Source organism: Eschrichtius robustus, chromosome 13, assembly GCF_028021215.1.
Source record: "Eschrichtius robustus isolate mEscRob2 chromosome 13, mEscRob2.pri, whole genome shotgun sequence".
NCBI lineage: Eukaryota > Metazoa > Chordata > Mammalia > Artiodactyla > Eschrichtiidae > Eschrichtius > Eschrichtius robustus.
In genome coordinates this window covers 80,843,040-80,870,729 of record NC_090836.1, presented here as the reverse complement: position 1 = coordinate 80,870,729, position 27,690 = coordinate 80,843,040, and the positions used below count along the sequence as shown (strand labels likewise).

The 27,690-nt window shown below is 39.5% G+C and overlaps 1 protein-coding gene across 2 annotated transcripts in view; it reads left to right on the top strand.

Moving 5' to 3' along the window:
* Positions 1-27,690, top strand: part of FGD6 (FYVE, RhoGEF and PH domain containing 6) — a 110,018-nt gene that overhangs the window by 61,228 nt on the left and 21,100 nt on the right. For both annotated transcript variants that reach the window (XM_068561551.1, XM_068561550.1), the window contains exons 6-9: positions 4,996-5,147; positions 6,338-6,494; positions 8,163-8,250; positions 24,949-24,999. In XM_068561551.1, coding sequence (XP_068417652.1) covers positions 4,996-5,147; positions 6,338-6,494; positions 8,163-8,250; positions 24,949-24,999 — 448 coding nt within the window. The remainder of the gene's footprint in view (positions 1-4,995; positions 5,148-6,337; positions 6,495-8,162; positions 8,251-24,948; positions 25,000-27,690) is intronic.

The following is a 27,690-nucleotide window of genomic DNA, read 5'->3' as shown; positions in this document are numbered from 1 at the left end:
CCACCCCCTTTAACTTCATAGTATCACACTGCTTTCTGTATATTTTTCAAAGCTCTTTGACCTTAGCAGCTGCTTTGCTTTTGCTTAATATGAAGTGATTCTTAATGCCCTTCATGCAGGCAGGGAGCCCTGCAGAGCTCCCTGTCTGCTCATATGTCCATTTAGTCTTTGTAATTCACTGTGTCATCATAGTGGTTAAATAATGCCCTAAGGTCAGGAAGCCCAGTCAGGACATCTGGTTATTAACTCACTTACTTCTCTTTGGTCCTGGAGATATAAAGCCTGACCTGACAAACAAGGCCATCTGTTTTGTGCTTCGTTGCTTTAGATGTTCAGACTTGATTTTATTTGCATTGATTTTTGCTTGCTCTTGCCCAAGTGATCAGAGCTGTTAAGGATAGTATGTTAATACCTCAAAGGAGCTGAGTTATTTTAAAGTTGATCTGGTTCTTATTTGTAGGTTTTCTTGGAATTATTAAGAATACTATTATGGTATGCTTTTTAATCCAGAAGCCCATTTCTGTTTCTAAAAAGGCCAAGTTGATGGTGATCAGAAACTAGAGTGTAGGTGGTTCAGTTTTGCATACAGAATCTTTGGTAGGTTTTATGTTAGAACAATAGATTGAAGTATATGTAGTTGATATCAAAAAACTCACCCACTTACCTAACATTTTTACACTCTAGCTCCCCTCACCTCTTTTATTTTAATTACCCACCTTTTCCAGTGTGAAAAAGTATACTTTGGATCTAATTGAAGGTGCCAGTCCTGTGGTCTTGCATCCTCACTGATTTAGTCAAGGGGATGTTGGTAAATTTAGATTCTTCTGCCTCAAAATAGTTTTGCCTCTGGCTCTTAAGTGTCATCACACTTTCCCAAATTACCCTGGCTGTTAGCATTTAGAAAAATAACCAGACATATGTTGTAATCATCTTTTCTATTTAAAAAAAAAAAAAAAGTTTCCTCCTTCCAGTGGCACGAGTTTGGAAATGGTTGAGGTTCATGAAGAGCTGAGAAGTTAGAGATTGTGTGTAGTTCCTGTGTGAATTAGTTGCATCTGGCACTGGGGCCATTGCACATGGCTTTCAGGGGATGGTAGCCCACAAGGTGAGGGAATGAACTGGGGCCAGGGCTGCGCTGTGTGGTTAAGAAGGCCATCAGTTATGAGTAGAGCCCTTGGTCTGAGTTGCACTGGCCTGGAGGAAGGGGTGCTCTTTTCTGTTTTCAAAAATCCACCATGAAGGCTAACAATGGCCCTGGTAGTACTTGTTTAGAATATGTAACTCTCTAGGTCTTAGGAATAATATTTAATAGCTGGGTATAAACTCTCTAAATTCCTGTTGTCTGTGTTAAACGGTCTTCCTTTGCACTTATAGTTATATTTCTCTTTTATTCTGACATGCTACTCATAATTTTAAAAAAGGCATCATAGCCCATTCATTCCTCTAGAGCTGTCGACACCACCCAGTAGTACTGGAAAAAAACTAAAGTTTTGCCCGGTATGTGACAGGGACCTCCAGTTAGAGGTGGCCACCTCACTGGTCAGCGCAGTGTGGATTTGGCTAGTGTCTGTTGAATGTGTCTTAAATAAACCAGTTTCCTTTTTGGCAATGGTGGCAGACATATGGAATACAGACTCTAGCAAAAGCTGTGTCAAACAGGATCCTTAAGCTACATAGCAGCTAATGTCTGCTGTCACTGTCCTGGCTGAGGAAATGCCTTCCAACTGGAAAATAAAAGTCATCCTGCTGCCAAGGGACAAACATATTCATCATTTATCCTACCAGAAGAAAGGGCAGTGCTTCTTGTTTTGCTGAACAAGGAAACTCTTGCATCTAAATTATATTAATCATTAAACTGGTAAAATAAAAAATAAAATGCTATAGAAGATGTTTAACTGTTGTGCTTTGAATACATTTACAATTGAGGATGTTATTCGTGGTATGTAAATATATTCTGTATAGTTCTGCCTGATGGAAAGTCTAATGACTTTCGAAAGTGTTAAGTTGGCTGTATTTTCTCTTACTAAATGTGAATGCTGATAGAAACAAGCTGTTGGGAGATGGAATTTGGCACAAATCCATTTGGTTTCTGGAGCTGTTTTGTGTGGTTTTCTGGATTGTAGTTTATACAAGTAACGAATTCTTATTTTATATTACAGTAATTAGTTGTCAAAGTAGTTCTTTAGTTACTGGTCTAACTAGTTGGTTCCTTTGGGTTAATATGACTGTTTTGGGTTGATAAAGTTAGTCCCAGGTACTGAGGCCTAAGTGAAGGGTTTATTAGCACTTCTTGAACATAGGATTTGACTTGTCTAAAATATACCTTAGAAGAGGAATCGTTTTTTAATTTTTTTTTGGCCATCCCTCACGGCATGTGGGATCGCGGCATGCGGGATCGCGGCATGTGGTATCTTAGTTCCCTGACCAGGGATAGAACCCATGCCCCTGCAGTGGAAGCCCAGAGGTGGAGTCCTTACCACTGGACCACCAGGGAATTCCCAGAAGAGGAATCTTTTTGTGTACTTTTATTTATTTATTTTTTACATATACATATATTCATTCTTTTTTAGATTCTTTTCTCGTATAGGTTATCACAGAATATTGAGTAGAGTTCCCTGTGCTATACAGTAGGTCCTCGTTGGTCATCTGTCTTATATATAGTAGTGTGTGTGTTCATCCCAAGCTCCTGATTTATCCCTCCCCCTCACATTTCCCCTTTGATCACCATAAGTTTGTTTTTGATATCTGTAAGTCTTTCTGTTTTGTAAATAAGTTCATTTGTATTGTTTTTTTTTTAATTAGATTCCACATATGAGTGATATATGATATTTGTCTTTCTCTGTCTGACTTCACTTAGTATGATAATCTCTACGTCCATCCATGTTGCTGCAAATGACATTATTTCATTCTATTTTTAATGGCTGAGTAATACCCCGTTGTATTTGTACACACACACACACACACACACACACATACATATATATAAAAACATCTTCTTTATCCATTCATCTGTTGATGGACATTTAGGTTGCTTCCATGTCTTTTTTGTGTGTGTGTCTGCCTGCACCACAAGGCCTGTGGGAATCTTAGTTCCCTGGCCAGGGATTGAATCCGTGCCCCCTGTAATGGAAGTGTGGCTTCTTAACCACTGGACCACTAGGGAAGTCCCCCCCATGTCCTGGCTATTGTAAATAGTGCTGCAATGAACACTGGGGTGCATGTATCCTTTTGAAGTATGGTTTTCTTCTCATATATGCCCAGGAGTGGGATTGCTGGATCATATGGTAGTTCTATTTTTAGTTTTTTTAAGGAACCTCCATACTGTTCTCCAGAGTGGCTGTACCAATTTACATTCCCACCAACAGTGTAGGAGGGTTCCCTTTTCTCCACACCCTTTCTAGCATTTATTGTTTGTAGACTTTTTGATCATGGCCATTCTGACCAGTGTGAGGTGGTACCTCACTGCAGTTTTGATTTGCATTTCTCCAATAATTAGTGATGTTGAGCATCTTTTCATGTGCCTCTCTGCCATCTGTAGGTCTTCTTTGGAGAAACGTCTATTTAGATCTTCTGCCCATTTTTTGATTGGATTTTTTTTTGACATAGAGCTGCATGAGCTGTTTATATATTTTGGAGATTAATCCCTTGTCGGCTGCTTTGTTTGCAAATATTTTCTCCCATTAAGTGGGTTGTCTTTTTGTTTTGTTTATAGTTTCCTTTGCTGTGCAGAAGCTTTCACGTTTAATTAGGTCCCATTTGTTTATTTTTGTTTTTATTTTCATTACTCTAGGAGCTTTTTGTGTACTTTTAAATTAGGTATGAAGTTGTTGCCCTTCACAAGAAGCATAAGAAATACTAATGGTTAATGTATGTAGGTAAGGGGTAGGTGCTGAAAGGATCAGGGAAGAAATCAGGGTCTTTTTTTGTGTATTTGATTTGCCCAGTGAATTCCTGAAGGGAAAGCAGCTAGAAAGGAGAAAGAAGATAAAGCCTAGTAGAGAGTCTGTTTTATACAACCTTTGCTTTACGGTTTTAATTAAACCTGTTTCTAAGAGGGAACAATCTTTGTTATTGAATCCTCAGGACTATAGAACAGAGTCCACCATTGTTTTACTTATCCCCTGGGGGGAGGCCTCAAGATATAGTGAAATCTAGAGAAGTACCATCTCCAACCCCACCCTTTCCAAGTCCTCTGGAGTGATAGGGTGGGGTGGGGTGGGCCTGTCTTAAAACATGGTATAAATAGTCTTACAGGGAAAAGTGATATGTGACGAGAAAAGTTTTTATTTGTGAAAAGTATAGATTCTGGTGAATTTATGGTGAGGGAGGAAAGAGTTTAAGGTCCAGAGTTAAAATGTTTTGTTGATTCTGTGTGCCAAATACATTGTAAGAAGCTTTGTGTGCAGTATCTAATTAAAGTCTCATAACCCATTTAACAGATGAGGAAAATGGAGCTAGCTCAAGCAAACACAGTATTTTAGGAGTAAGGGCTTGGATCCAGTATTCTCTGATTATCAAGAATGTACCACCCTCCACATGCCTCACTTAGAATGCTCCAGCATTTGGGAAGTAATTACTGAAAGTGGACAAAGGGACACTTCCAAAATAAAATTAAGATCTGGAGACTTTTAAAATAAATGGATTTTGTTCATATAGTAGTATTGGAATAATTTTAAGGCCTACTTAGAGTTGCAATACAATTTCCAGATACCCCCTTAGTATAATTACAAAGTTTGGAGATCACAGCAAAAGATTTAAGAGAAATATCACACAGTCTGTTTTAAAACCAAATATACACCCCAGCCATTTTGTGTGTGTGTGTGTCCTAGCCAAGTAAGTGGGATAGGAGGAAGTGGGTACTTTTCAATTTGAGTTCTTCGTGGGAAATACAATTTGCAGTTTATATTGTTTTAGGGAAGAGAGTGACTGGGGGAAAAGCTTTTTATTAAGTTACATATGTATGTATATTGTTTTTCCTCCTCTGAACTATAACAGGATTTCCGGGATGCAGTAGCCCATGCTTCCAGGCAACTTGGGAAACCAGTGATTGAGGACCGGATCCTAAATCAGATCCTATACTACTTGCCTCAGCTGTATGAGCTCAATCGGGATCTCCTGAAGGAACTGGAGGAAAGAATGTTGAACTGGTAAAAATGGACTGACCCGCTTTCCCAGTTTCCAAGTTTAGATGAAGCCATAAGGGCCCTGCATGTGACAGAGAGGCATTGTTCCTGACATTGTGTTTTTTCAATATATTGAGTTTTCTTGGCAGTTACCTGTGGATTGATCACTTTGGATGGCCAAAATTCACTGTTGCACCTAGCTCGGTACTCTAAATTTTTAAATTCTTTGGTAATGTTGCCTCAAAAGCAGGAAGGGCCCATAGTCAGCCAATTTAACTTTCTATAGGTGACCTTTATAATCAGGATTTCTGAAATTGGGAGAGTTTAGTTGATGTATTCACATTGGAAACATTTTTAAATGTCTCATCTATCTTTTTGGAGCTTCAAGCCAGGAAACTCTGCATTTTGGAAAGGAGACCATTCACCGAGATAATAGGAAGATATGTTGTTTGGTTTAGAAAATATACACATATATGACATCATTGTAGATGTTGTAGATTTTAGAACAGGAAAAGAATACCAAAGATAAACTGCTTTTATTGGTCTTTAGACAGTAACAGAAACTTTGGTGATATCTTTGGAAATGTGTAGAGTTTGGTCTGGGGGATTGAATTTATTGTTGAAGTCCATGGGGAACCCAAAATAACAACATGGTGTATCACCTACTTTCATGATAACAATTTCCCTCTAAGCTTTCTTTACACATAATCCAGGAAAATACCTCTGCCTGTTTTGCAGATATCTTGCTTCTGCGTGTTGGGAAAATAGGCTAAATAGTAATTAATACTTAGCTGCAGCCTAAGTATAAAATTACACAGAGTTTAAGGGCTGAGGAATGATTAAAAGCTATTTTTTTAAAGCATGATAAAATAAAACATAATTAAAAAGAGTTTTCCTGTCCATACTTTATCATTAACTCTTATAAAGAATTATCTTAAAAGTTCATCTGAATTTTCTGAACAGTCTCTGGCTATACAGAAGCATGAGATGGTGAAAGCAGGGAGACCAGTCAGAGGACTGGCAGAATCCAGGCAAGATGTAATGGTAGCAATAATGGAAATGGGAAAGAGTGGGCATTTGGGGATATTTCTTACAAGAAGAGAAAAAAAAGGTAAGTTGATGGCTTGGAAATGGGGCTCTGCTCATCATTGGATATGTTTTGGATACTGTAATGACTCTTTTTCTGTTTTTGTCTATCTCTTCTCTATCCTTAGGACGGAACAACAAAGAATTGCTGATATCTTTGTAAAGAAGGGACCATATCTAAAAATGTATTCCACATATATCAAAGAATTTGATAAGAATATAGCTTTGTTGGATGAGCAGTACAAGAAAAACCCAGGTTTTGCTGCTGTTGTTAGAGAATTTGAGGTATTTTTGCCACCGTCCTCTGTTTTGCTACCATTTCTCTGTTTTGAAACTAAAAATATTAGTGAATTCCAGTTACAGGAAACTAGAAAAGTTTTGGAAGTATTAAGATATGGCTGATTTCTAATTTGTACGGTAATTAAACTTTAAAATCATTTGTCGTCTTTTCGCTCTTTTCCTTTCTTCTGAAGTCTTCATGCTATTGATATTAAGAATGGAAGTGTGGTATATACAGCTATGACAACTGATAATTGACCCAGGTTTTCATCAGTGTCCAGTGAGTTGTTCTGTTGCCTTGGCAGCAAAAGAAAACATGACGGAGAAAGTTAGATGTCTAATATCTAATGATGCTTGCATGATCGATGCTTTCTTTTTTTTTAAAGCTTATGTCTCATTACTTCTCATTTCTTTTTTCTTTTTTTAAAATAAATTTATTTATTTATTTATTTTTATTTTTGGCTGTGTTGGGTCCTCTTTGCTACGCACGAGCTTTCTCTAGTTGCGGTGAGCGGGGGCTACTCTTCGTTACAGTGCGCGGGCTTCTCTTGTTACGGGGTATGGGCTCTAGGCGCGCGGGCTTCAGTAGTTGTGGCACATGGGCTCGGTAGTTGTGTCACACGGGCTTAGCTGCTCCGCGGCATGTGGGATCTTCCTGGACCAGGGCTCGAACCCGTGTCCCCTGCATTGGTAGGCGGATTCTTAACCACTGTGCCACCAGGGGAGTCCCTCGATGCTTTCTTAACATGCATTGTCATTATACTTTCATAATTATTCTACATACCAGACCCTGGATGTACATATTTAGAAAAAGATAGAACCATCATATTTGAAAAAAGTCTTTCCTTCCCACTTGAGCTGTGTAAGAACACCAGGACATCTTAGGAGGCAGGGACATTTTCACTTGGCCATTTTGATGTCACCCCACAGTAAATACCTTTATTGGAGATAGGAGGTGAGGCTCAGGAATGGGCACCAGTATCTGTTGTACATACTAAGAAAAAAACTTTAGGCAGAATTGAATGTCCTTGTGGTCAAGTCAAAAGCGTTCCGGAATCAAATGTTCCCATATACAGTGTGATTTGGGGGATGTCTTTTGTAGCCATTCATCTGAGAAATTTTGCATTCTTCAGGCTTATAAGACGAGGTTTGCTTAGCAAGGCTGCTTTTCAGGTTGTCCCTAATTTCTGCATTCTCCCCAGCACCAACTGTTGTTGTTATGAGTATATTGATGATAGGCTCTGATGGTTATTTGAATCCAGTTCCCAGTAGTTTTATTTCTGTCATCTTATTTTGGGAGCCAGGCATTTCCTTCTAGGTTGTTGGGTTGGTGTGTGTTATAAATACATTGGTAGATGCTTTTCTAAGTGGTAGCTGCTGCCTCTGATTGGCCTACAACGCAGACTGCAGCCTCCACCCTCCACCCTCTGCGAGAGGGCTGTGAATTTCCCAGTGAGTCAGTGATTTCAGAGATGTACCTACAAGAGAGGGTAGACTCCATGGTGAGCTGGTTCTGATTTCCCACTCAGCATAGGAGCTGTGCCTTGAAGGGAGCTTCTCCATGAATCCCAGAGTCGCTGGCTATTTAAAGTTCGGCTTCCGGAGCACTTGGATCTGGGTCCCTTGCTTCTTAGGAAAATGCATGTGTTTACTTTGGATGCCTTTTCCTTTCAGATGAGCCCACGCTGTGCTAATCTGGCCCTCAAGCACTACCTGCTCAAGCCGGTTCAGAGGATCCCCCAGTACAGGCTGCTGCTAACAGGTGGGCTTCTCTGGCACATTACCAACCAAGCATCTCCTGTCGTTCTTAGGAAACCCTGCCTTTCCTAAGAGCACCTCTCTTTTTCTATCCGGTAGCCGATTTTCCTAACACGTGAATTTATACATTGCTGGCAGCCTCACGTAGACATTGCCGGCACTGAACTTCTTTAGTTCTTTGGTCATCCGTGTGCATTCTCTGCTCTAGGCATTCATACATGTTAATTCCTTTTGCTCAGAACTTCTTTTACGGTCTCAGCCCCACAACGCTGTGTCGTTTTACCTGGTTAATATTATTAATTCCAAGAAGGTACTTTCCCAGCCACTCAAGAATGAGGTTTAGAGGGTCACTCCCACATATTTGTATATCAACTACCATGGCCTTCTAGTCACTTACTTCAAAGGGTTGTTATAAGGATTGATTGATGAGCTATGTGCTTAGAATAGTGCCTTGGTCATGGTAAGTTCTAAATAAGTATTAGCTGCTATTATTAGTATTATCCATATCCTTATCATCATCATGATTGTCATTATGTCTGGTCATTGTCTGTATCTTTTACTGGAGCTTCAGGATTACAGGGCTGTGTGTCTAGTTTACCACTGTAATAGTTAAAAAAAGAAAAAGAAAGCTATGATTTGAGTGAAGGCACACACTGTGCTCAGGACTTTATATTCATCGGGTCTTTAAGTCTTCACCATAGCTATGCATATATCACAATATTATTTACATAGATGAAATAACAGGCTTATAGTGATTGAGTGGTCTGGCATCACGAAAAGCCAGTATAATCTCAGTACCAAGCATAGTATCCAACACATACTACTACTAGGTCCTCTGTGGTATTTGCTGAAATGTATTGGATATGCAGTGACTTAATATACATATATAATGTGCATTAAGAACTATGTCAAGGACTTCCCTGGTGGTCCAGTGGTTAAGACTCTGCGCTTCCAACGCAGGGGGCACAGGTTTGATCCCTGGTTGGGGAACTAAGATCCTGCAGGCTGCACGGCATGGCCTAAATAAATAAATGCATAGCTAGATAGATGCTGCACGGCATGGCCAAAATAAATAAATAAATAGATAGATAGATAAGTATCTAGATAAATAAATAAAGAATTGAAGAATTGTGTCCAAATGCACAAGAATATTCAAATGCCACTGCCACTCTAAATTCAATCAGCTGTAATTATATGTAAATAGGTTTTGAGGTACTTGGTTCCTGTTAGTGTTCTTAAGCAATGGCACCCCTGCTTTAATCCTTAATCACTTTCTCTTAAGCCAAGAGCTATACTGAATGAGGTAGGTGAATTCTGGAAAGCCAGGATTTCCCGATTTCGCTTTAGGCAAAGCCTTCATACCTTCCAAGCTTGCCTAGTGAACTGCTGATGAAGAAGTCCTGCCTTTCAGCCCTAGGACTGGCTACCCTAGGTATTTCTACTTAATTTGAATTTCTAACTGTGAATCAGGCACTAGATTTCTCTCTGGAATGACATAGGCAAACCAAATAATTTGAGGATATCCTGTCCATCTGTACTTTCTTTCCTCTGCATTTGGCAGAGATTTAGACTACACAGGGCAAAAGGAAGTGCCCATGCATGTGTTGTGTTTTTGCTAGATAAATTCAATGCTGTATCATAAATGAGCTATTGAATGGCTTAGGCTATTTCTACAGCTATCGAATTAAGTACTGTTTTTAGTGGCAAAAGACTATGGTTTCAAATGAGAGAAGGATGGAGCAAGGTTCTGAAATTTTCATGTAAAAATATTTTTTTTCCCACACTGTGACTGATCTAAGTAAAAGAGTTACACATGTGTTTAATGTAGGTTTCATACTGAGTTTGATTTTAATTGATTAATGGTGAGATAGCAACGGCAAGTTTTAAAAATTCTCTTCAAGAGAACAGATTTCATTTGTTTTATAACCAACATGATGTGAGCTTGGGGTTAGTTTTGAGCTTTGTCTTCTTTAATCTTAAAGCCCTCCCCACCCTTAACTTGGAAAATCTCCATTATTTAAATGATGTACCATACTTTATATATAGCAGACCCTTAGTAACTGTGGATTTATTTGTTCAAGGTTACAAAGTCAGGACTAAAGTTAAAGAAAGAACACAGACTTTGTAAAGCAATAACCGACGATTCATTCTATGCCTTTTCTTCCACTGATTCAAATTCTTCCCTTCTTCCACCTGACCTGAAGTCCTCCATTACCTCCAAAGCCATCTCTGATTACTCCAGTTCTCCTTAACCCTTTGTATTGGTGCAGTGTGACTTAGTAAATATTTATTTGATGCCTTGTGAATTTGCTAATATTTATATGACTTGAATGTTGATTCCTTAATTTGATTATAAACTCTTTGAGGTCAAGGAGTGAGTCTTTTAATTAATAATTAATAATTTAGTGCACCCCAGTATATCTGGGTCCCTTTGGGATAGCTTGGAAACTGTTTAGGAAATAATTCTGGTTGGTTTTAAGCTACATTTAAAGCATCCCTTTAACCAAAATATCTTTAGCTTAATTAAAGGACAACATTGAGAGAGAGAATTTCAGAGACAGTCTCTCCTCCAGAGAGGTGAAGTGTCTTGCCCCAGCAACACAAATAGTGTCTATTAGTTGAAGCACCTGTGGTCATATAATCCTAAGGACATATGGGGGTTGGTACCAAAAGTTTGTTTTATACTTATTTTTATTTAAAACTCTCATTTTCCAGTACTCCTTTTTGTCATGTCATGATTTCTCTCTACTCTGCAAGATATTTCTACTTTTGTTATCAAAGTGCCCCTATCTACGCACTTAGATTTTTAGAAGTTGGATTTTAAGTCTTATGTTTGCATCTATTCAAACATGTGAATTAACTCTGGATCCTCATCTTTGGATAAACAAGCTCAAAGATTTAATCCTCCACACAACCTTGTGAGGGAAGTATTGATACTTTTATTTCCATTTTAGAATTTGGAATAATTCCAGGGGCACAGAGTATACAGGAACAGAGAGAAAGAGTGAGATTATTTCAGGCAACTCCTGACAACTTCGATTTATTGAGTTTCAGGCAGAGAAAGGGAAGGATTCCTACCTGGCTTGGTATAAGTAGGTTTGTGCCCACCTTGGCTTCTTGGGAAGGGAAGATTGAGAAATGCAGGGATGAAGTACAGATAAGATAAGATAGTTTCTTTTGGAGTCCTTTAGAGAAAGGTAAGTGGAAATCCCCAGATACAGCAGTCCTGCCCCTACTGTTCAAACAAGCATCCTATTGTCTGCAGTGTTTTCTTCAGGACCTAATTTGGGTTTCTAGTGGGTATTTTACTTAGGCTATTTCTTCCTTCATTGTAGTAAAAAATTTCCAACTAAATTCTTGGTAATATTTTTTTAAGCTCAGCTCAAAATAGGATCAAAGAAAATGTATATGTTGTATAATGAAATGCTTAAGCTTAAATTAGAATTGTTTTTTTTTAAGTAGTAAAGAAAGTGATTTACTTAATTTAAGCAGGAAAAACTTGTAAATTTTACCTTTATTTTGGCCACCTAAGAGCAGTGGATCTGGCCAGATCTTTGAATCTGTGTGGGGCCCAAATCCTATGTGAAGTTAGGACAAAGGGGGATCTTGAGGCAGCAGTGAGGGAGCAATTTTTAAAAAGTGAACAGATGCTGCTAAAGGAGCAGCATTAATTTTTTACCCCTGCTTATTTCCTTCCTCCTCGTCAGTTCAGGGTAGAGACTATCTTTTTTTTTTTTTTTTTTTTAAAGTTTGAGAGCTTACATTTTTATTAATTTTTTTTTGAGTTTATTTATTTATTTATTTTTTATTTATGGCTGTGTTGGGTCTTCGTTTCTGTGTGAGGGCTCTCTCTAGTTGCGGCAAGTGGGGGCCACTCTTCACCGCGGTGCGCGGGCCTCTGACTATCGCGGCCTCTCCCGTTGCGGAGCACAGGCTCCAGACGCGCAGACTCAGCAATTGTGGCTCACGGGCCCAGTTGCTCCGCGGCATGTGGGATCCTCCCAGACCGAGGCTTGAACCCGTGTCCCCTGCATTGGCAGGCAGATTCTCAACCACTGCGCCACCAGGGAAGCCCCGAGACTATCTTTTTTTATCCTAACTCAGTGTCTGCATAGATGCTGGCACATAACAGGGACTCAGTAAACTGAAAGGCTTAGAGAAATAAACGTTGTTCCTTTTTATGAGGTTGAGAATCCCTACGCAGTGATGCCTGTGAACATTTGACGGATGGATGGATTGATAAATTGCTTTTAAGAGTAAAAACACTCTTCCAGTTACCCAGAAACAAAACTGTGGAAAGGACTAAAATGCTTCTCTTTCCTTGTCTTTCCTCCGTCGTAAGATCTGCTGACTAGTTTTCCTCTGCTTCTGCTTCCTGCCCTTTCCATTTCCCTTGTTATGCTCCAGGCCAGGCCTTTCTAAACTCACGCCAAATTGTGGCAATATCTTCCTATTGGTCATGCTCCCTTTATCACGCCCGCTTCCAAGAAGACCATAGAAAAAACACACTTCTCCCGTGTCTCCACTTCGCTTTCACACTACCACACTCAACACTTCTGATACCAGATATATAGGTTTTTCTCCCACACCAAGAGACTCTCTTCAGCACCAGCTACGTGTCCTATAATTCAATTCAATTCTGACACTGTCTACCTGGAGATAGTGGGCTCAGTTCCACAAGCCTGACCCTTCCAAACTTCAGATGCCATTCGCAAGTCCCAGGCTGTAACCTATATTTCTGACCGACCGACTGTAAATCTGGGTTCCCATGGCTTTCTCCTTGGGTTTGAAAGTTTGCTAGAATGGCTCACAGAACTCGGGAACACCTGTGTACGTTTACTGGTTTATTATAAAAGGGTATGCTAAAAGATAAAAATGAACTTCATATGGAAGGGGTACCTAGGGCAAGGTATGGTGGTTGGAACTCCCATGCCCTCTCTGGGCACACCAGCTCCCTAGAACCTCACCAAACCCTGTATTCTGGGGTTTTTATAGAGGCTTCATCACGTAAGCATGACCCATCATTAACTCCACTTCTAGCCCCTCTCCCCTTCCTGGAGGATGGAGAGTAGGGCTGAAAGTTTTAAGCTTTTAATCATGGCTTGGTCTTTGTGGTGACCAGTCCCCATCTAGGAGCCGACCAAGAGTCACCTCATTATAACAAAGGACACTACTGTCACTTAGGAAATTCTAAGGCGGCTTTGTGTCAGAACTAGGATCAAAGACCAGATATTAGAACAAAAGATGCACCAACTGCTCTTTTTTTTTAAATGAATTTTTGATATGATATCTTTTAATAAATTTATTTATTTATTTATTTATTTAGGCTGCATTGGGTCTTCGTTGCTGCGCGCGGGCTTTCTCTAGTTGCGGTCAGCAGGAGCTACTCTTCGTTGAGGTGTGCGGGCGTCTCATTGCGGTGGCTTCTCTTGTTGCAGAGCATGGGCTCTAGGCACGCGGGCTTCAGTAGTTGTGGCTCGCGGGCTCTAGAGTGCAGACTCAGTAGCTGTGGCGCACAGGCTTAGTTGCTCCGTGGCATGTGGGATCTTCCCGGATCAGGGCTTGAACCCATGTCCCCTGCATTGGCAGGCAGATTCTTAACCACTGCGCCACCAGGGGAGTCCCACTCCTAGTGCTTTTATCTCTCAGAAAATTACGAAGATTTGGGGAGCTCTGTGCAAGGAACCGGGGGCAGAGACCCTACAGTTGGCCCTTGGTATCAGCAGATTCGGAACCCATGGATAGGAAGGGCTGACTGTACTACACCACTTTATATAAGGGAATTGAGCATCCACAGATTCTGGTATCTGAGGGGAGTGCTGGAACTAATCCCCCACAGATACCAAGGGATAGCTGTGTATATGTTTTCTATCATTTCACAGATATACTTTTATTCTGCTTATTAGGAAAGTTGAAAACCTGCTTATCCTACCATAACGATGGACACATGTCATTACACATTTATCCAAGCCCACAGAATGTACACCACCAAGAGTGAACTCTAATGTAAACTGTGGATTGTGGGTGATCATGATGTGTCAGTGTAGGTGCATCCATTGTAACAAATGGATCACCCTGATGGGGTATGTTGATGACAGGGGAGGCTGTGCATTTGTGGGGGCAGGAGCTGTATGGGAAGTCTCCATACCTTCCGCTCAATTTTGCTGTAAATGTAAAACTGCTCTAAAAAGTTAAATCTTACTTTAGAAAAAAAATGATTTATCCACAGTATAAAGACCACAATTATAAACCTGTTCTATATAACCAAAGAATTGCCCAAACCTTATTTTCCTTTGTTCTAGGTGCACTCATTTTCTTACCCTCTCCTGAAACCTGACTTTCAAGGCCAGATTCTCACCTCCATTAATCAATCACCTACTCATTCAACCAGTATTGATACAGGCTGGTGCTGAGCTGGGCACCTGTATACACTGGCAGACAACACAGTGGTGGTCCCTGCCCTTATGGAGCTTACAGTCCTACTCTTTGGGGCCACCCCAACCCCTCAGGGTCCCTCCCAGCTCTTCCTCTTCTCAATTCCTAAAATTTATATTGATCGGGTCACTTTTTTTTTTTTTTTTAAGGAAAAGCCAGATGCCCCACTTCTTTTCCTCTGGGTTTTTTTTTTTTTTTTTTAATACTTATTTATTTACTTATTTTATTTTTGGCTGCATTGGGTCTTTGTTGCTGCATGCGGGCTTTCTCTAGTTGCGGCAAGCGGGGGCTGCTCTTCATTGCGGTGCACTGGCTTCTCCTTGCGGTGGCTTCTCTTGTTGCGGAGCACGGGCTCTGGGCACACGGACTTCAGTAGTTGTGGCACGTGGGCTCAGTAGTTGTGGCTCGCGGGCTCTAGAGCTCAGGCTCAGTAGTCGTGGCGCACAGGCTTAGTTGCTCCACGGCATGTGGGATCTTCCTGGAGCAGGGCTCAAACCCGAGTCCCCTGCATTGGCAGGCGGATTCTCAACAACTGCACCACCAGGGAAACCCCTGGTATTTTTTAAAATTAATTAATTAATTAATTTATTTATTTGGTTGCACCAGGTCTTAGTTGCAGCACGCAGGCTCCTTAGTTGCAGCTCATGGGCTCCTTAGTTGTGGCAGGTGGGCTCCTTAGTTGCGGCACGCAAACTCTTAGTTGCAGCATGCATGTGGGATCTAGTTCCCTGACCAGGGCTCGAACCCAGGCCCCCTGCATTGGGAACATGTAGTCTTATCCACTGTGCCACCAGGGAAGCTCCTGGTCACTTGTTTGAGTGAGAATATTCTGAGGATTTATTTTTGTAGGGGTCACTTTTTTTTTTTTGAAGGGATCCTTTGTGCCTATAAAAAATATGTTACATATTATAAAAAAAAAATTCCCTCTTCATCTTCTACCATCCAGGGATGACTATCATATATCCTTTTAGGGTTGGTGTTTTTTTGTTAGGTGTTTTTTTTTGTTTGTTTGTTTGTTTTTGTCTTTAGTTTGTGTTATATGTATTATAAACTTTTCAATGAAAAGCCTTTTATTTGTGGAAAGCTACTACATTGGTGTTGAAACAAGGTGAATCAGTGGGGATCATAGTGGAGAAAATATAATGAAAAATATAATTTAAAAATTCCTCTGAAGTATTTTTTCCATTTCTGTATTTGCGGAGGGGAAGAAAGGCTTTTGAACTTTGATTAAATTTGGATCAGGTAGTTTCTTTGATCTTGTTCAAAATATTTATAAGTGACTTTAACAACATATTATATTACTTTTCCTGTAATCTTTGCCTTTAGTCTGGGATGGCATTAACTCCCTCTAGGTTTTAGAAATCCAGGATTTCCCATGTTGGTAGAAAATGGGATATTAAAAACATCTGTTCTGTTCTGAAGCTATAAATTTGAGTTATGAACAGGCTAATAAGCAGATTTGACAAAAGATCAGAATCAAATTAATGCATGAATTTTAAAAATCCCTTACTGAAAATTGAAACTTTTGCTTCTGAAAATTCAAACTTCTGCTTAACAAGTGTTTGTTTGAAAACCATAGGCTAAAATCATTCTAACACTTTCTCTAGAGCAGAACTTGATGAAAGGCGAGGCTGTCCTGGACACCAGCCAAAGAATTTATTTTCTGAGGAACCCAAAGGCCCTGATACAAAGCAGCTCCGTCCATGTAAAATGGGAGGGTGATAACATTCAGAATTCCCGTTGTAATTAGCTCAGCTCTTGTTCTGTTGCAATTCATTTTTTTTTTTTTTGTCTTTTTTTTTTTAATTAATTAATTTTTATTTATTTATAGCTGTGTTGGGTCTTCGTTTCTGTGCAAGGGCTTTCTCTAGTTGTGGCAAGCGGGGGCTACTCTTCATCGCGGTGCACGGGCCTCTCACTATCGCGGCCTCTCTTGTTGCGGAGCACAGGCTCCAGACGCGCAGGCTCAGTAATTGTGGCTTGCGGGCCCAATTGTTCCGCGGCATGTGGGATCTTCCCAGACCAGGGCTTGAACCCGTGTCCCCAGCATTGGCAGGCAGATTCTCAACCACTGCGCCACCAGGGAAGCCCCGCAATTCATTTTTAATCGTAGTTGTGAATAAGGTATTTTGAGAGATGATATGTAATAAATTATGTCCATGAAGTATTTTAGTACTACAGAAAGACTTCAGGATATAAGAGGTAAGCACATTTTATCTGCTTGTTCTATTATAGCTTTTAAATGTAATCTCACTTTCTATATAAAACAAGTGTTCTTAACCTTTTTAAGGTTATACCAGAATCCCTCTGGGAATGTGGTGAATCCTATGGATCTCTTCTCGGAGTAATTTTTGAAGTTACAGAATAGAATTCGTAAGATTAAGAGGAAAACAATTGGCCTGAAATAAAGTTATTAAAATAATTTTGAAGAGTGCAGAGTAATACATGTGCTTCTTTAGGTAATACATTAAATAGGAAGAGGTGGTGTGGATCTAATCATTGTCATGATTTTGAAGTAGTGGTGAGAGTAAGCAATATTTTGAGATGCCTGCAACAACCGTAATGTCATATAAAAAAACATGCGATTTCTATGGTGATAAAGCCCTGGTGTCATTGATAATACTGTGATTTGTTGACTATATTCGTAATGAAATTCCGTATTTCACTTAGAGATTAGTAGAAATTTTGGTTTTGCCTGTCCAAGTTTGCAGACCCTCTGAATTCTACCCATAGACATTACTGCAAAGCCATTCTTTTTCCAATTCTCAGTATAGATTTGACTTGGATTCCCTGCAAGTAACCGAATGCCTCTATTGCTGGAATGGGCCTTGCCAAAGATCTAGCAAGCTGAGTCTGTCGCCTAAGAGTTTCCCTCTTAGAATGTGTCAGAATCATGGGCTCACATCAGGAACTGTTCCAGGGAATTCCCTCATGGTCCAGTGTTTAGGACTCTGCCCTTCCACTGAAGGTGTACAGGTTTGATCCCTGGTCAGGGAACTAAGATCCCCCAAGCCGCACGGCCATTAAAAAAAAAAAAAAAAGGGAACTGTTCCAGTTGGAGAAAACACTGAAATTCAGTCAAACTTGAATTCACTTTGGTGTTTATATTTGCTTTATTCTTAGCAGTTCTTTGGGTAGTAAAATATACTTATCTCCCCAAACCTCAATTATTAGGGTGGTGGGGACCAAATTTGGATAAGAGGTTCCTTAAGTGGGACTTGCCTGCGTCAAGGCCATTTCTGTACGTGTGAGGTTCTCACTTGATAAACTGGCAGGCTTAAATGTATCCACAAAGAAAAGCAGTCTCAATGAAGTCAAAATAATGGATGTTTACATTTGTTGACTTTCCTATGGGTCTGACTCCCCTAAGGGCATTCTGTATATGCCAAGCCAACATGTCCTGCTAAAAAGGGACCAAAGGGAGATTCTGTCCATTGTAAGATCTGATCCAAAATTTTGTCCTAGGACGAGCCTGGCATCAGGTTTGGTTTGTGAGTCCTTAGGGCATGCCACCTCTGGACCAGACTTATCAAAGTAAGACAGACCAGGGCTGCCTCATGTGGCTATGCCCTGACAAGGGCTCCCGGCTGAGTTCTAAGTCCAGCCAGCGCTCCGCTTGCCATATTGTGTGCCCTGGCGAGGGGCTGCATCAGCCCAGGAGAAGTGGCCTTTTTAATTCACAGAAAGGCATTGCCAGCTTTCCAAGAACATGAATCTGTGAACCTGAGAGCCCGGAAAGGTCACTTTTCTAACTTAGGCATCTCTGGGCCACATTCTCAGAGGCCAGAACTGACCTAATATTTGAGAAGCAGGAGAATTAGAGCAGAGACTGGAACACTTTTTAATTAGACCCTCAGAGTATCATCTCAACTGCTTAGTAAAATATGGAGCAAGAAGTGGTAACCCTAAATGAGTGTCATTTAGTCCACCATAAATTAAGGAAACATTTGTTGAATATGCACCAGACCTTGTTCTAGGTGCTGGGGGATATAAGGATAATTAATTCAGGCTCCTGGTCCTCCTGAAGCCCATGGTTTAGCATTTGTGCTTAAAGGGATACTAGACACTATAGAACCATTAACTTAGCTTTTAACTAGTTGCTGACACTCCATATTCTCATTAAGGTTAACTTAGTTTGCAATTTTATCGATACATATCAAAATGATTTTGTGTATAGTAATAAATAGAGTACGTCATTAAAGAATATTCTGAGAGGGAAACATCAGTCAATACGTATTTTAAAACATCAACAGTTAAAGACACGTAATACCGTTGCAAAAATAGACCTATTGATTAAAAATAATAATAATTATCTGCCATTGGAATAGGGAGGTAACTTGAAATAGACTGTTGTTTATAAGAATCTAATGTTGACAAAGTAGGAAGTGCAAGACAATAGAAGGATTATTTGGTGAATAACCTGTTAAAATTTGAAAAACTAATTAAAATTCATACATTATTGGATACACTAAAAATAAAATCAAAGCTAAATATAAATAGGCAGAGCACAGAGGATTTTTAGGGTAGTAAAAATACTCTGTATGATACCATAATGATGGATACATTTCATTATATATATTTGTCCAAACTCATAGAATGTACACCAAAGTGAGCCGTAATGTAAACTGTGGGCTCTAGATGCTAATGATGTGTCGATGTAGGTTCATCAGTTGTAATAAATGCCCAACTCTGGTGGGTGATGTTGATACTGAGGGAGGCTGTGCATGTGTGTAAGCAGAAGGTATATGGAAAATCTTTGTACCTTCCCCTCAACTGCTCTAAACATAAAACTGCTCTAAAAAAATAAAGTCTTAACTTAAAAAAAAAAAAATTACATATGAAGCATTAAACTATAGGAAAACCAGGGAAAAAATAAAATTGGTTATTTATTAAAACTCTCAGGGTAGGGAGAGGAGGAGAGATGATTTTCTAAGCCCCCAAAATTAAAGAAATTATAAAGGAAAATATTGATACCTTTCAACTCTTCTATATAATAAAAACATTATAAAGGTTTAAAATATAGTTGAAATAAAAAGATAAACAGTACATCAGAAAACATATTTGTAGCAAATACGAAAAAATACTATTTCATTAAGAATATTAAAAAAAAAAAAAAGAATATTAAAACTTTTGGGCTTCCCTGGTGGTGCAGTGGTTGAGAATCTGCCTGCTAATGCAGGGGACACGGGTTCGAGGCCTGGTCTGGGAAGATCCCACATGCCGCGGAGCAACTAGGCCCGTGAGCCACAACTACTGAGCCTGCGCGTCTGGAGCCTGTCCTCCGCAACAAGAGAGGCCACGATAGTGAGAGGCCCGCGCACCGCGATGAAGAGTGGCCCCCGCTTGCCGCAACTAGAGAAAGCCCTTACAGAAACGAAGACCCAACACAGCCAAAAATAAATAAATTAATTAATTAATTAATTTTAAAAAAAAAAGTTAAGCTTGCAAAAAAAAAAAGAATATTAAAACTTTTATAGGTATCTGGGCTAAAAATATGAACAAACAATTCACTCAGAAAAAGTATACATAATAAATACACTGTGGCATGTTTAAGATCCTCTGAATCATAAATATCAATTAAAATAAGTTATCAGTTCCCCCTACTACATTAGCAATAAAAAACTACAATACACAAAACTGGCAATCATTTAGTGAAGCTGGTATTTTCATATATAAATAATGATATTTTAAATTGGTATATCCTTTTAGGAAAGGTTTCTCATGATATATATCAAGTACTTAAAAAAAACAAACACCTTTTCATTCCCATTGATATTCTGCCCCCTTCACATATACACCCAAAATGTGAAGTATAGAAAAAGACAAATATATCAAGATATTGACCACTGTTACTTGTAATTAAAATAATCACACAATTTATTATTCAAACACAGTACCTTTCAAGAGTGCAAGGGGCAGTATTTATAGTAATACCTGGACAACAGGTATATGGCAGAATCATATGGGCAAATTAGGATGTATGGCCATCCAATTTATAACAGCCAAAACAAGATAACTAAAAAATGACTTAAGTCTAATAATAGAGTACCTAAATCCCATATCATATATCCCTGTAGTGGCATGTTCGCTACTCCTATGTATTAAAAAAAATGTACGGGTTAGAATACTTTAAATGTGCTATAAAATTCTATATATTATTAAAATTAAGTGAAGTCAAGCATTTATAAAAATAGAAGGAAATACTTCAAAATAAATAGTTGTTTTAGAGAGATGTTCGTGGTATGCTTCATGATACTTTAGAATGAGAGTCATTAGTTTTTCAATCTGGGCCAAGCCTACTTATTTTATGTATGGGGATACTGACACCCAGAAGTGCCACAGGACATGGTCAGAGTCACATACATACCTCTGCTAGACATGGCTGGACAAAGAAAGTAAGAATCTGTCTTCTCACTCCCAACAAGAGCTCTTGAGCCCTTCGCCAAGCCACCTTCGAGATGGCAGCAGTGTGTCTTACAACCTGATACTTGATCTTTATTTTGGTATTTAAAATAATCTCTACTCTGTTTCACAAGTCAGGATAATTTTAGGTGGCTTCTTTTAACATTTGAAATTTTGGCAAACAGGCTTTCATTGACTAGACTTATTATTCTCTAGATCTCATAATTCTGTATTTTGTTGCTGATTTCATTACATATGTAGGGAGGAAAGAAGAAATCTAGATAATACAAAGCAAGACATGTCCTTAAATTCAAAACACTTGACTTTGGAACGTTACCCCGTCCTATATGCTAATTTCCTCTGTGCTCTGCCATCAACCGTTTCTGAGCACGCAGTCCAGGAATCTGACTGGGTGCTGTTGAATTAAAAAGTCCCCGATTCCCACAGATGACTCATTTTTAGGAAATGGTTACTGTACCTCTGAATCATTTTCTGCTTTAAGTTGATTATTCGTTGATTAGGCAATCAAGGGATTGTAAGGCTTACTAGGAGCCCATGTATTGAAAACTTAGACCTCTAACAAGGTATGGTATTTGTTGGGTCCTCATTCTTTCACTCTGGGCCTCATATATGAGGACAAAGTTAACTTGCATAGCCCTTAAGACTGCACATGCTATGTTTTGGTTAGTTTTGTGCTGCTAATGTTGGATGATGGTGATGGGGACTGATTAACTTTTAATCAACGATGCCACCTGGTGGCCAGAAAGTACATTTTGTGGTGTCCAGGCATGCTGTACCAACCCTTTTTTCTTTGATATAAATAACCTCAGTAGCATTTGAGGCATTTTTATTACTGAAGTTTTGAAAAATCCTTGTTTGGTTTGGTGGAAACAGGAAAGTCATAGAATACTAAAAGTCCAACATGGCAAATTGAGATGACTCCTCTGCTCTCCTCGATTTTTTAATGAAGCTCCAGCAGGATGCTAGGACCTAAATGATATGTAGTAAACAATTCCAAATGACCAATGCAGGAGTGTCTGTCTGGTTTCCCTTCCTGCGTTTCACCTGGGTTATGACAGTCACTGGGGCAGCTGGTGATTCCATTGCTCCTTCCATCTGACTCAGGGTGATCAGTCTCGTTCTTCTCATTCTGTAGTTAAGGCACTAGTGATTCTTAACTGAGGGGATCATGGTCTTGTCTTCCTAGAAAAGGTAAAAGTTCTCAAAAGGAGTAGGTACTGCAGTGAGATGCCCTGAAAATATGGATGAATACATGAGAAAGTTGAATTTCTAAAATTCAGTTTTGGAAAGGTGAATTTTGCAAGTTGAGTTTTAAGATTTTTTTTTAATTGGCAAGGAAAGTAAACCTTAACCCCATTTTCTCCTTGATTAATAACATGATTTTGCAACATTTTCATCGTGGGTTTTCTGCCCAGCCAGTTTGTGTATCTCCACTTCGTTCCTAAAAGTTTAGGTTGGCGAGCAGCAGCTGAGCTTGAGTACAAGGAAAGAAAACGTAACTCAGAAGATTATTGGGCTCAGCACAGTGATTCTGAGGTCAGGATTTCCTAATATGGACATCTTCCAGTGACCTCTTTTGGTTTAGAGAAATGTCTCAGCTTGCGTGGATATGCTTCTGTATTGAAGAACAAGAATTGAAGACAAAATGGGAACTTGCTATGAATCTGATACTTAGGTAAATCTGCTTTCATTTCCACACTCTTCAGCTACCTGCAGCTTTAAGGAACATCCCTTTTGATTAATGAAGTAGCCCAAGAAGAGTAGGCTTTTCTCCCTAACCCTGTGGCTCTCATGGAAAAGTTAAATATTTGGATTCACTAAACGTGGCTTATATATGGAATGCGTTCTGAGTGGGGTCAGAGTGAGATTAAGTTCATTTTTCTTCTCTAGATGAGGCTAAGTGTAGTGTATAATCAATGTATTTTGTTAATTTTTGTGGGTTTCTTATTTATTTGGTTGGAAGTATTGCTCTCCAACTTTTATGTTCAGATTACTTTCAGATCTAAATTGCTTGTGATGGTCTCTGGCAAGGTGGAACCTATGCTGTGGTGCACAGAAGCTTAACATCGTCATACACGATATCTCGCTGTGGCTTGTTGCCAGGGCTGGGTATTTATAATGTGCATGTCTAGACTCACACAGGTTCTTGGATCACTGTGTCAAAGATGTACAGTTTCAGCAGTTGGGTGTGTATGTTAGTCGTCTATTAAGTTTGAAAATCTGGCACTAACGTCCAAGTTCTCCTTTGTGCCTTTGAGGATGACTTATTAAATCCATGGGATGAAATTATATCTGTTCCATAATATTGCTAAATGGAGATTGGATCTGATAAAAATGCATTCAGTCTTTTAATATGCCTTTCCTCTTTCCATTTCCCAACTCCCATGGGCATTAGGATTGGTTTCAGCCTTTATTGCCTTTTACCTAAAATAAGACACAGTCCTGTCTAAAAAAAATCATTTTTTAAAATTCATTAAGCATTTCTTGTCCCTTGCATGCGAAGTCTCTGGCTAAGTGCTATGAGAGATAGAAAGATGAATCAGATGTAGGCAGGCCCTGCCCACAGGAGCCTTCAGTCTAATGAAAAAGAAAATGATAGAAGGCATACAGTAACTGCTGTGTAATGTGTTATTCAAAGGGAAAGAATATTTCTTTCAAATGGAAAGTTTGGTAAGAGAGGAGGAATTTGAGATGAGCCTTGAAGAATTATGAGTAGAATTTTTATACGCAGAGACAGAGAAAGGATTCAGAAGAAGGGAACATTAAAGACAAAAAGTATGGAGCCAGGGAACACATGGGAAGTGTTTAAGGAATTGTGCAGAATCAGACTTAAGAACAAAGGGCCTGTGTAAGGCAGTAGCAAGAGAGAAAAGCAGAAAAGTCAACAGGGACCATGTAGCGGGGACTTGAAATTCCAGGAAATAGAATTTGTTTTAATCTGAGAGTTAATGGGAAGTCATCCAGCATTTCTCAACAGAGAAGGAAGTATTACCTTGAAATCCTGTAACATTCCTTGGTTACAGGATTTATGAAATATAACCTATTGCCTTAAATTTTTTTCGTATTACTAGAACCACTATATACCATGTTACTCGTTTACAGACCATCTTCATCTAGACCAGGGTTTCTCAACTGCAGCCCTATTGACATTTTGGCGCAGATAATTCTTTGTTGTAGGGCTGTCCTGTGCATTTGTAGGATGTTTAGCAGTGTCTCTGGCCTCTAACCACTAGATGCCAGTGGCATCCCCTTTTCCCCAGTTGTTATAATCAGAAATGTCTTCAGACATTTCTAAATTTCTCCTGGGGGGCAAACCTGCCCCCATTTGAGAACCACTGGTCTAGATATATGTATTGCATTTTTCTGGTGCTCTGGGCATTGTTAGACTCTTAAGATTGCCAAATCTCAGAGTTCCTTAGACATTCAATCTATTAATGCTTGAAATTTGGTACTAAACATGCATCTGATCTTGAGATTAAGGTACTTTGTGCGTGTTGGAGTTAAAGAGCTGAACTGGGCATCAGGAGACCTGGGTTTGGGTTCTGGTCCTGGCTCTGCCACAGAGAGGTTGTATTACTTGAGTGAGACCGTGTCCTCGGTAGCCTGATTCCTCATCTCTAAAATCACCAGTGCAACCTCTCAGCCTCTTTCTAGCTCTGATTCTGTGTCCTGATTTCAAGTTGATCCCAGGGCTTTTATTCTTTCATTTTTAGAAAGGTAGCACAAACAGAATGAATATGTATATTAACCAATAAGGCTGACTAGAGTATTGAATAAGAAAGACAAATGTTTTTTCCTTAGTGCTTTATTATACTAAATACCATAACTTTTTTTCCTTTTCTAGACTATTTAAAAAATCTCTTAGAAGATGCTGGAGATTACAGAGACACTCAAGGTAAACAATTTTTGTGGTCTCATGTGTTTATAGAAGTTTTTATATTATGTTCGTTTGAACCTGGAAAGTAAAAACGTAACAAAACCCACATACAAAACTGTGTTTTATTCATAAGAAGCCTTTTTAAACTCTGTTTTAGGCAGATTAAAATAGAACTAGATAAAGTGGTGCTGGATGCAAGTGAAATTATAGGGGCAAAAGATGCCCATGGTCAGGCAGCCATTGGAGCCAGCCTCCTGAGAGAGTGGTCCCAGCATAGTCTGTGGTCAGGGAGCTTTGTCCTCCTGGGCTCAGTCTCTCTGTGCCGGGGTGCACTCACCTTCTCTAGATGTCCACTGCTTTCAAAAACAGAGATTGAACCAGTTGATCTGCAAGGTCCTTTCAAGCTTTAAAATCATGAGTCCATGAAGTGACCAAACTACACAAATTAGAGATAAGGTCTAAAATAGTCTATTATTCTGGGACTGTTTAATGATGGGCATTAGCCTTACCATCCTTCCACCCCCTCACCCCAGTAGTACTTAAGGAAAATAGTCCATTACAATACAAGGGACTCATTGATATTCATGGGATAATCCACTGTGTGTGTCTGTGTCTGTGTGTGTTTGCATGTATGTCTGCTGTCTTTCTCTCTCTCTCTCTCACACACACACACACACACACACGAGGATTTAGTTCTGTTTAGGAGAGTAGTGTTTCTTTCTATTTATTCCCAAACTACCTCTTTTAAATGTCATAGGTATATCCCTGGTTCTAATCTACAGAAACACATTAGACAAATCCATCTCCACGGCATTCATTTTATGAATTTTGATCACATTCTTGTGCATCCTTTACATTATCAGATTACAAAGCTGAAAGGTTTTTAACCCATTTTTGTAGAGATTCTTATTCATTCTAGTAATCATTTTACTTCTTCTGTAACATCTTTTATTTGCAAGTGTTATGCTTTTAAACGTGCTTTTTTAAAGGATAAGTTTGGAGTGGTGGACATGACACGCTTCTTGTCTCTGGTAAACATATAATTTAGTTGAAGAAGAAAGTCTGTGATAGGGACTTCCCTGGTGGCGCAGTGGTTCTGACTCGCACTCCCAATGCAGGGGGCTTGGGTTCGATCCCTGGCTAGGGAGCTGCATCCTGCGTGCATGCTGCAGCTAAGAGTTTGCATGCTGCAACTAGGGAGCCCACGTGCCGCAACTAAGACCCGGCATAACGAAATAAATAAATATTAAAAGAGAGAGAAGAGTCTATGATACCTGTCAGATAAAGAACAAAGCAGATAGCTTTAAAGTAAGGATGCACTTAGCAGTATAGAATCATTTGGAAGACGGAGGAAAGTGTGAGGATTGAAGAGGCAGAGCTTTGCTTAGAGAGAAGTGGAACCAGAGATGAGTTGATGAGAGATGGTGGACGAGAGGAAGAGTGGGCATTCCAGGTCAGAGTCTGTCTCATGAAGATAAATATTTTAGACAGATTTTAGCAGATCGGGCCTCAAGAAAACATCTGTCCCAGGGCTTCTGCCTTCAAGGAAAGTGAGTTATTAGCTCCATTTTGCAGGTAAAACAAATACAGGGTCAGAAATTAAGGAGCTTGTTTAAAGAAAATTACACACTTTAACAAAGACATGGCTTAGGATAAGCAGCGAACAGTGATGTGCACTGTATGGCCAGAGGCAATGCAGTAAAGTGATGAGATTGCCCAAGGGTGAGGGAAAATGAGACTAATATACCTTTGGAAGATAAGCAGAAGAGTTAAAGGAACAGAGTCACCAGGGCCTCTTAAAGGGATGATATGAGGAAAGTAGAATTGCAGAATGGATGGGAGAAGTCAGAGCTTGGAGGCCAGGTGACCAAATAGCAGCAGCTTTATTACTTCATCTATTCATTAAATTTTAAAGCTTTTATCCCTGTCCGCTGGAAGTTTAAGCAGGCCAGAAAGCAGGGAATATGTCCAAGGTCACCTCTTAAATATCTACCATGATGAGAGCCAGATACAGTAAATTCTGATACGTGGTTTGAGTCTCTGTAAGGAAATACAGCTTTCCTTTAATAATGGTGATAATAATACATTTAAAGACTATAGGAACCTCCAGGTTGGTACCAGAAAGAGTATCCCTTGGTAGGTATAGTAGCTGGACCAAAACACCTCAAACCCTTTCTGGAAATAGATTTTTTTTTTTTTAATAGTCCTTTTAGTGACGACTACTGTCATTGCCACACCAGCCTCAGAAGGGCATGCTTCCTTCTTTAACACTCTTACCAGTTTTTCTCAATGATAGGGCTTCTGTCATATGAGATAACCTTCTTCGTGTGGATTTCTAATTAGCATTGCAGGATGTTTAACATCCCTGGCTCCTACCCATTAAAGGCCAGTGGACCTTCCCAGTCATTGTGACAACCGAAAATTATCTTATACATGTCCAAGTGTCCCTAGGGGAACACTACTGTCTTGAATTGAGAACAACTGTAGCCCAAAAGGAGACAAAGTATAGACTTTTTCCTTTATATCTAGTTATGAAGATGACAAACTGAAGCATTCAAAAACATTTAATAAAGGCAAGAGGTTAATAAAAAGAATAAAACACAGGTGAAGCTAAATAACCCAACTCACAAAATAATGTGTGTAATTTCCTAAGGTCTAGTATGCTTCCATGTGGCATTTCTTCCCTCTTGGGATCAGACTAAGAGAAGG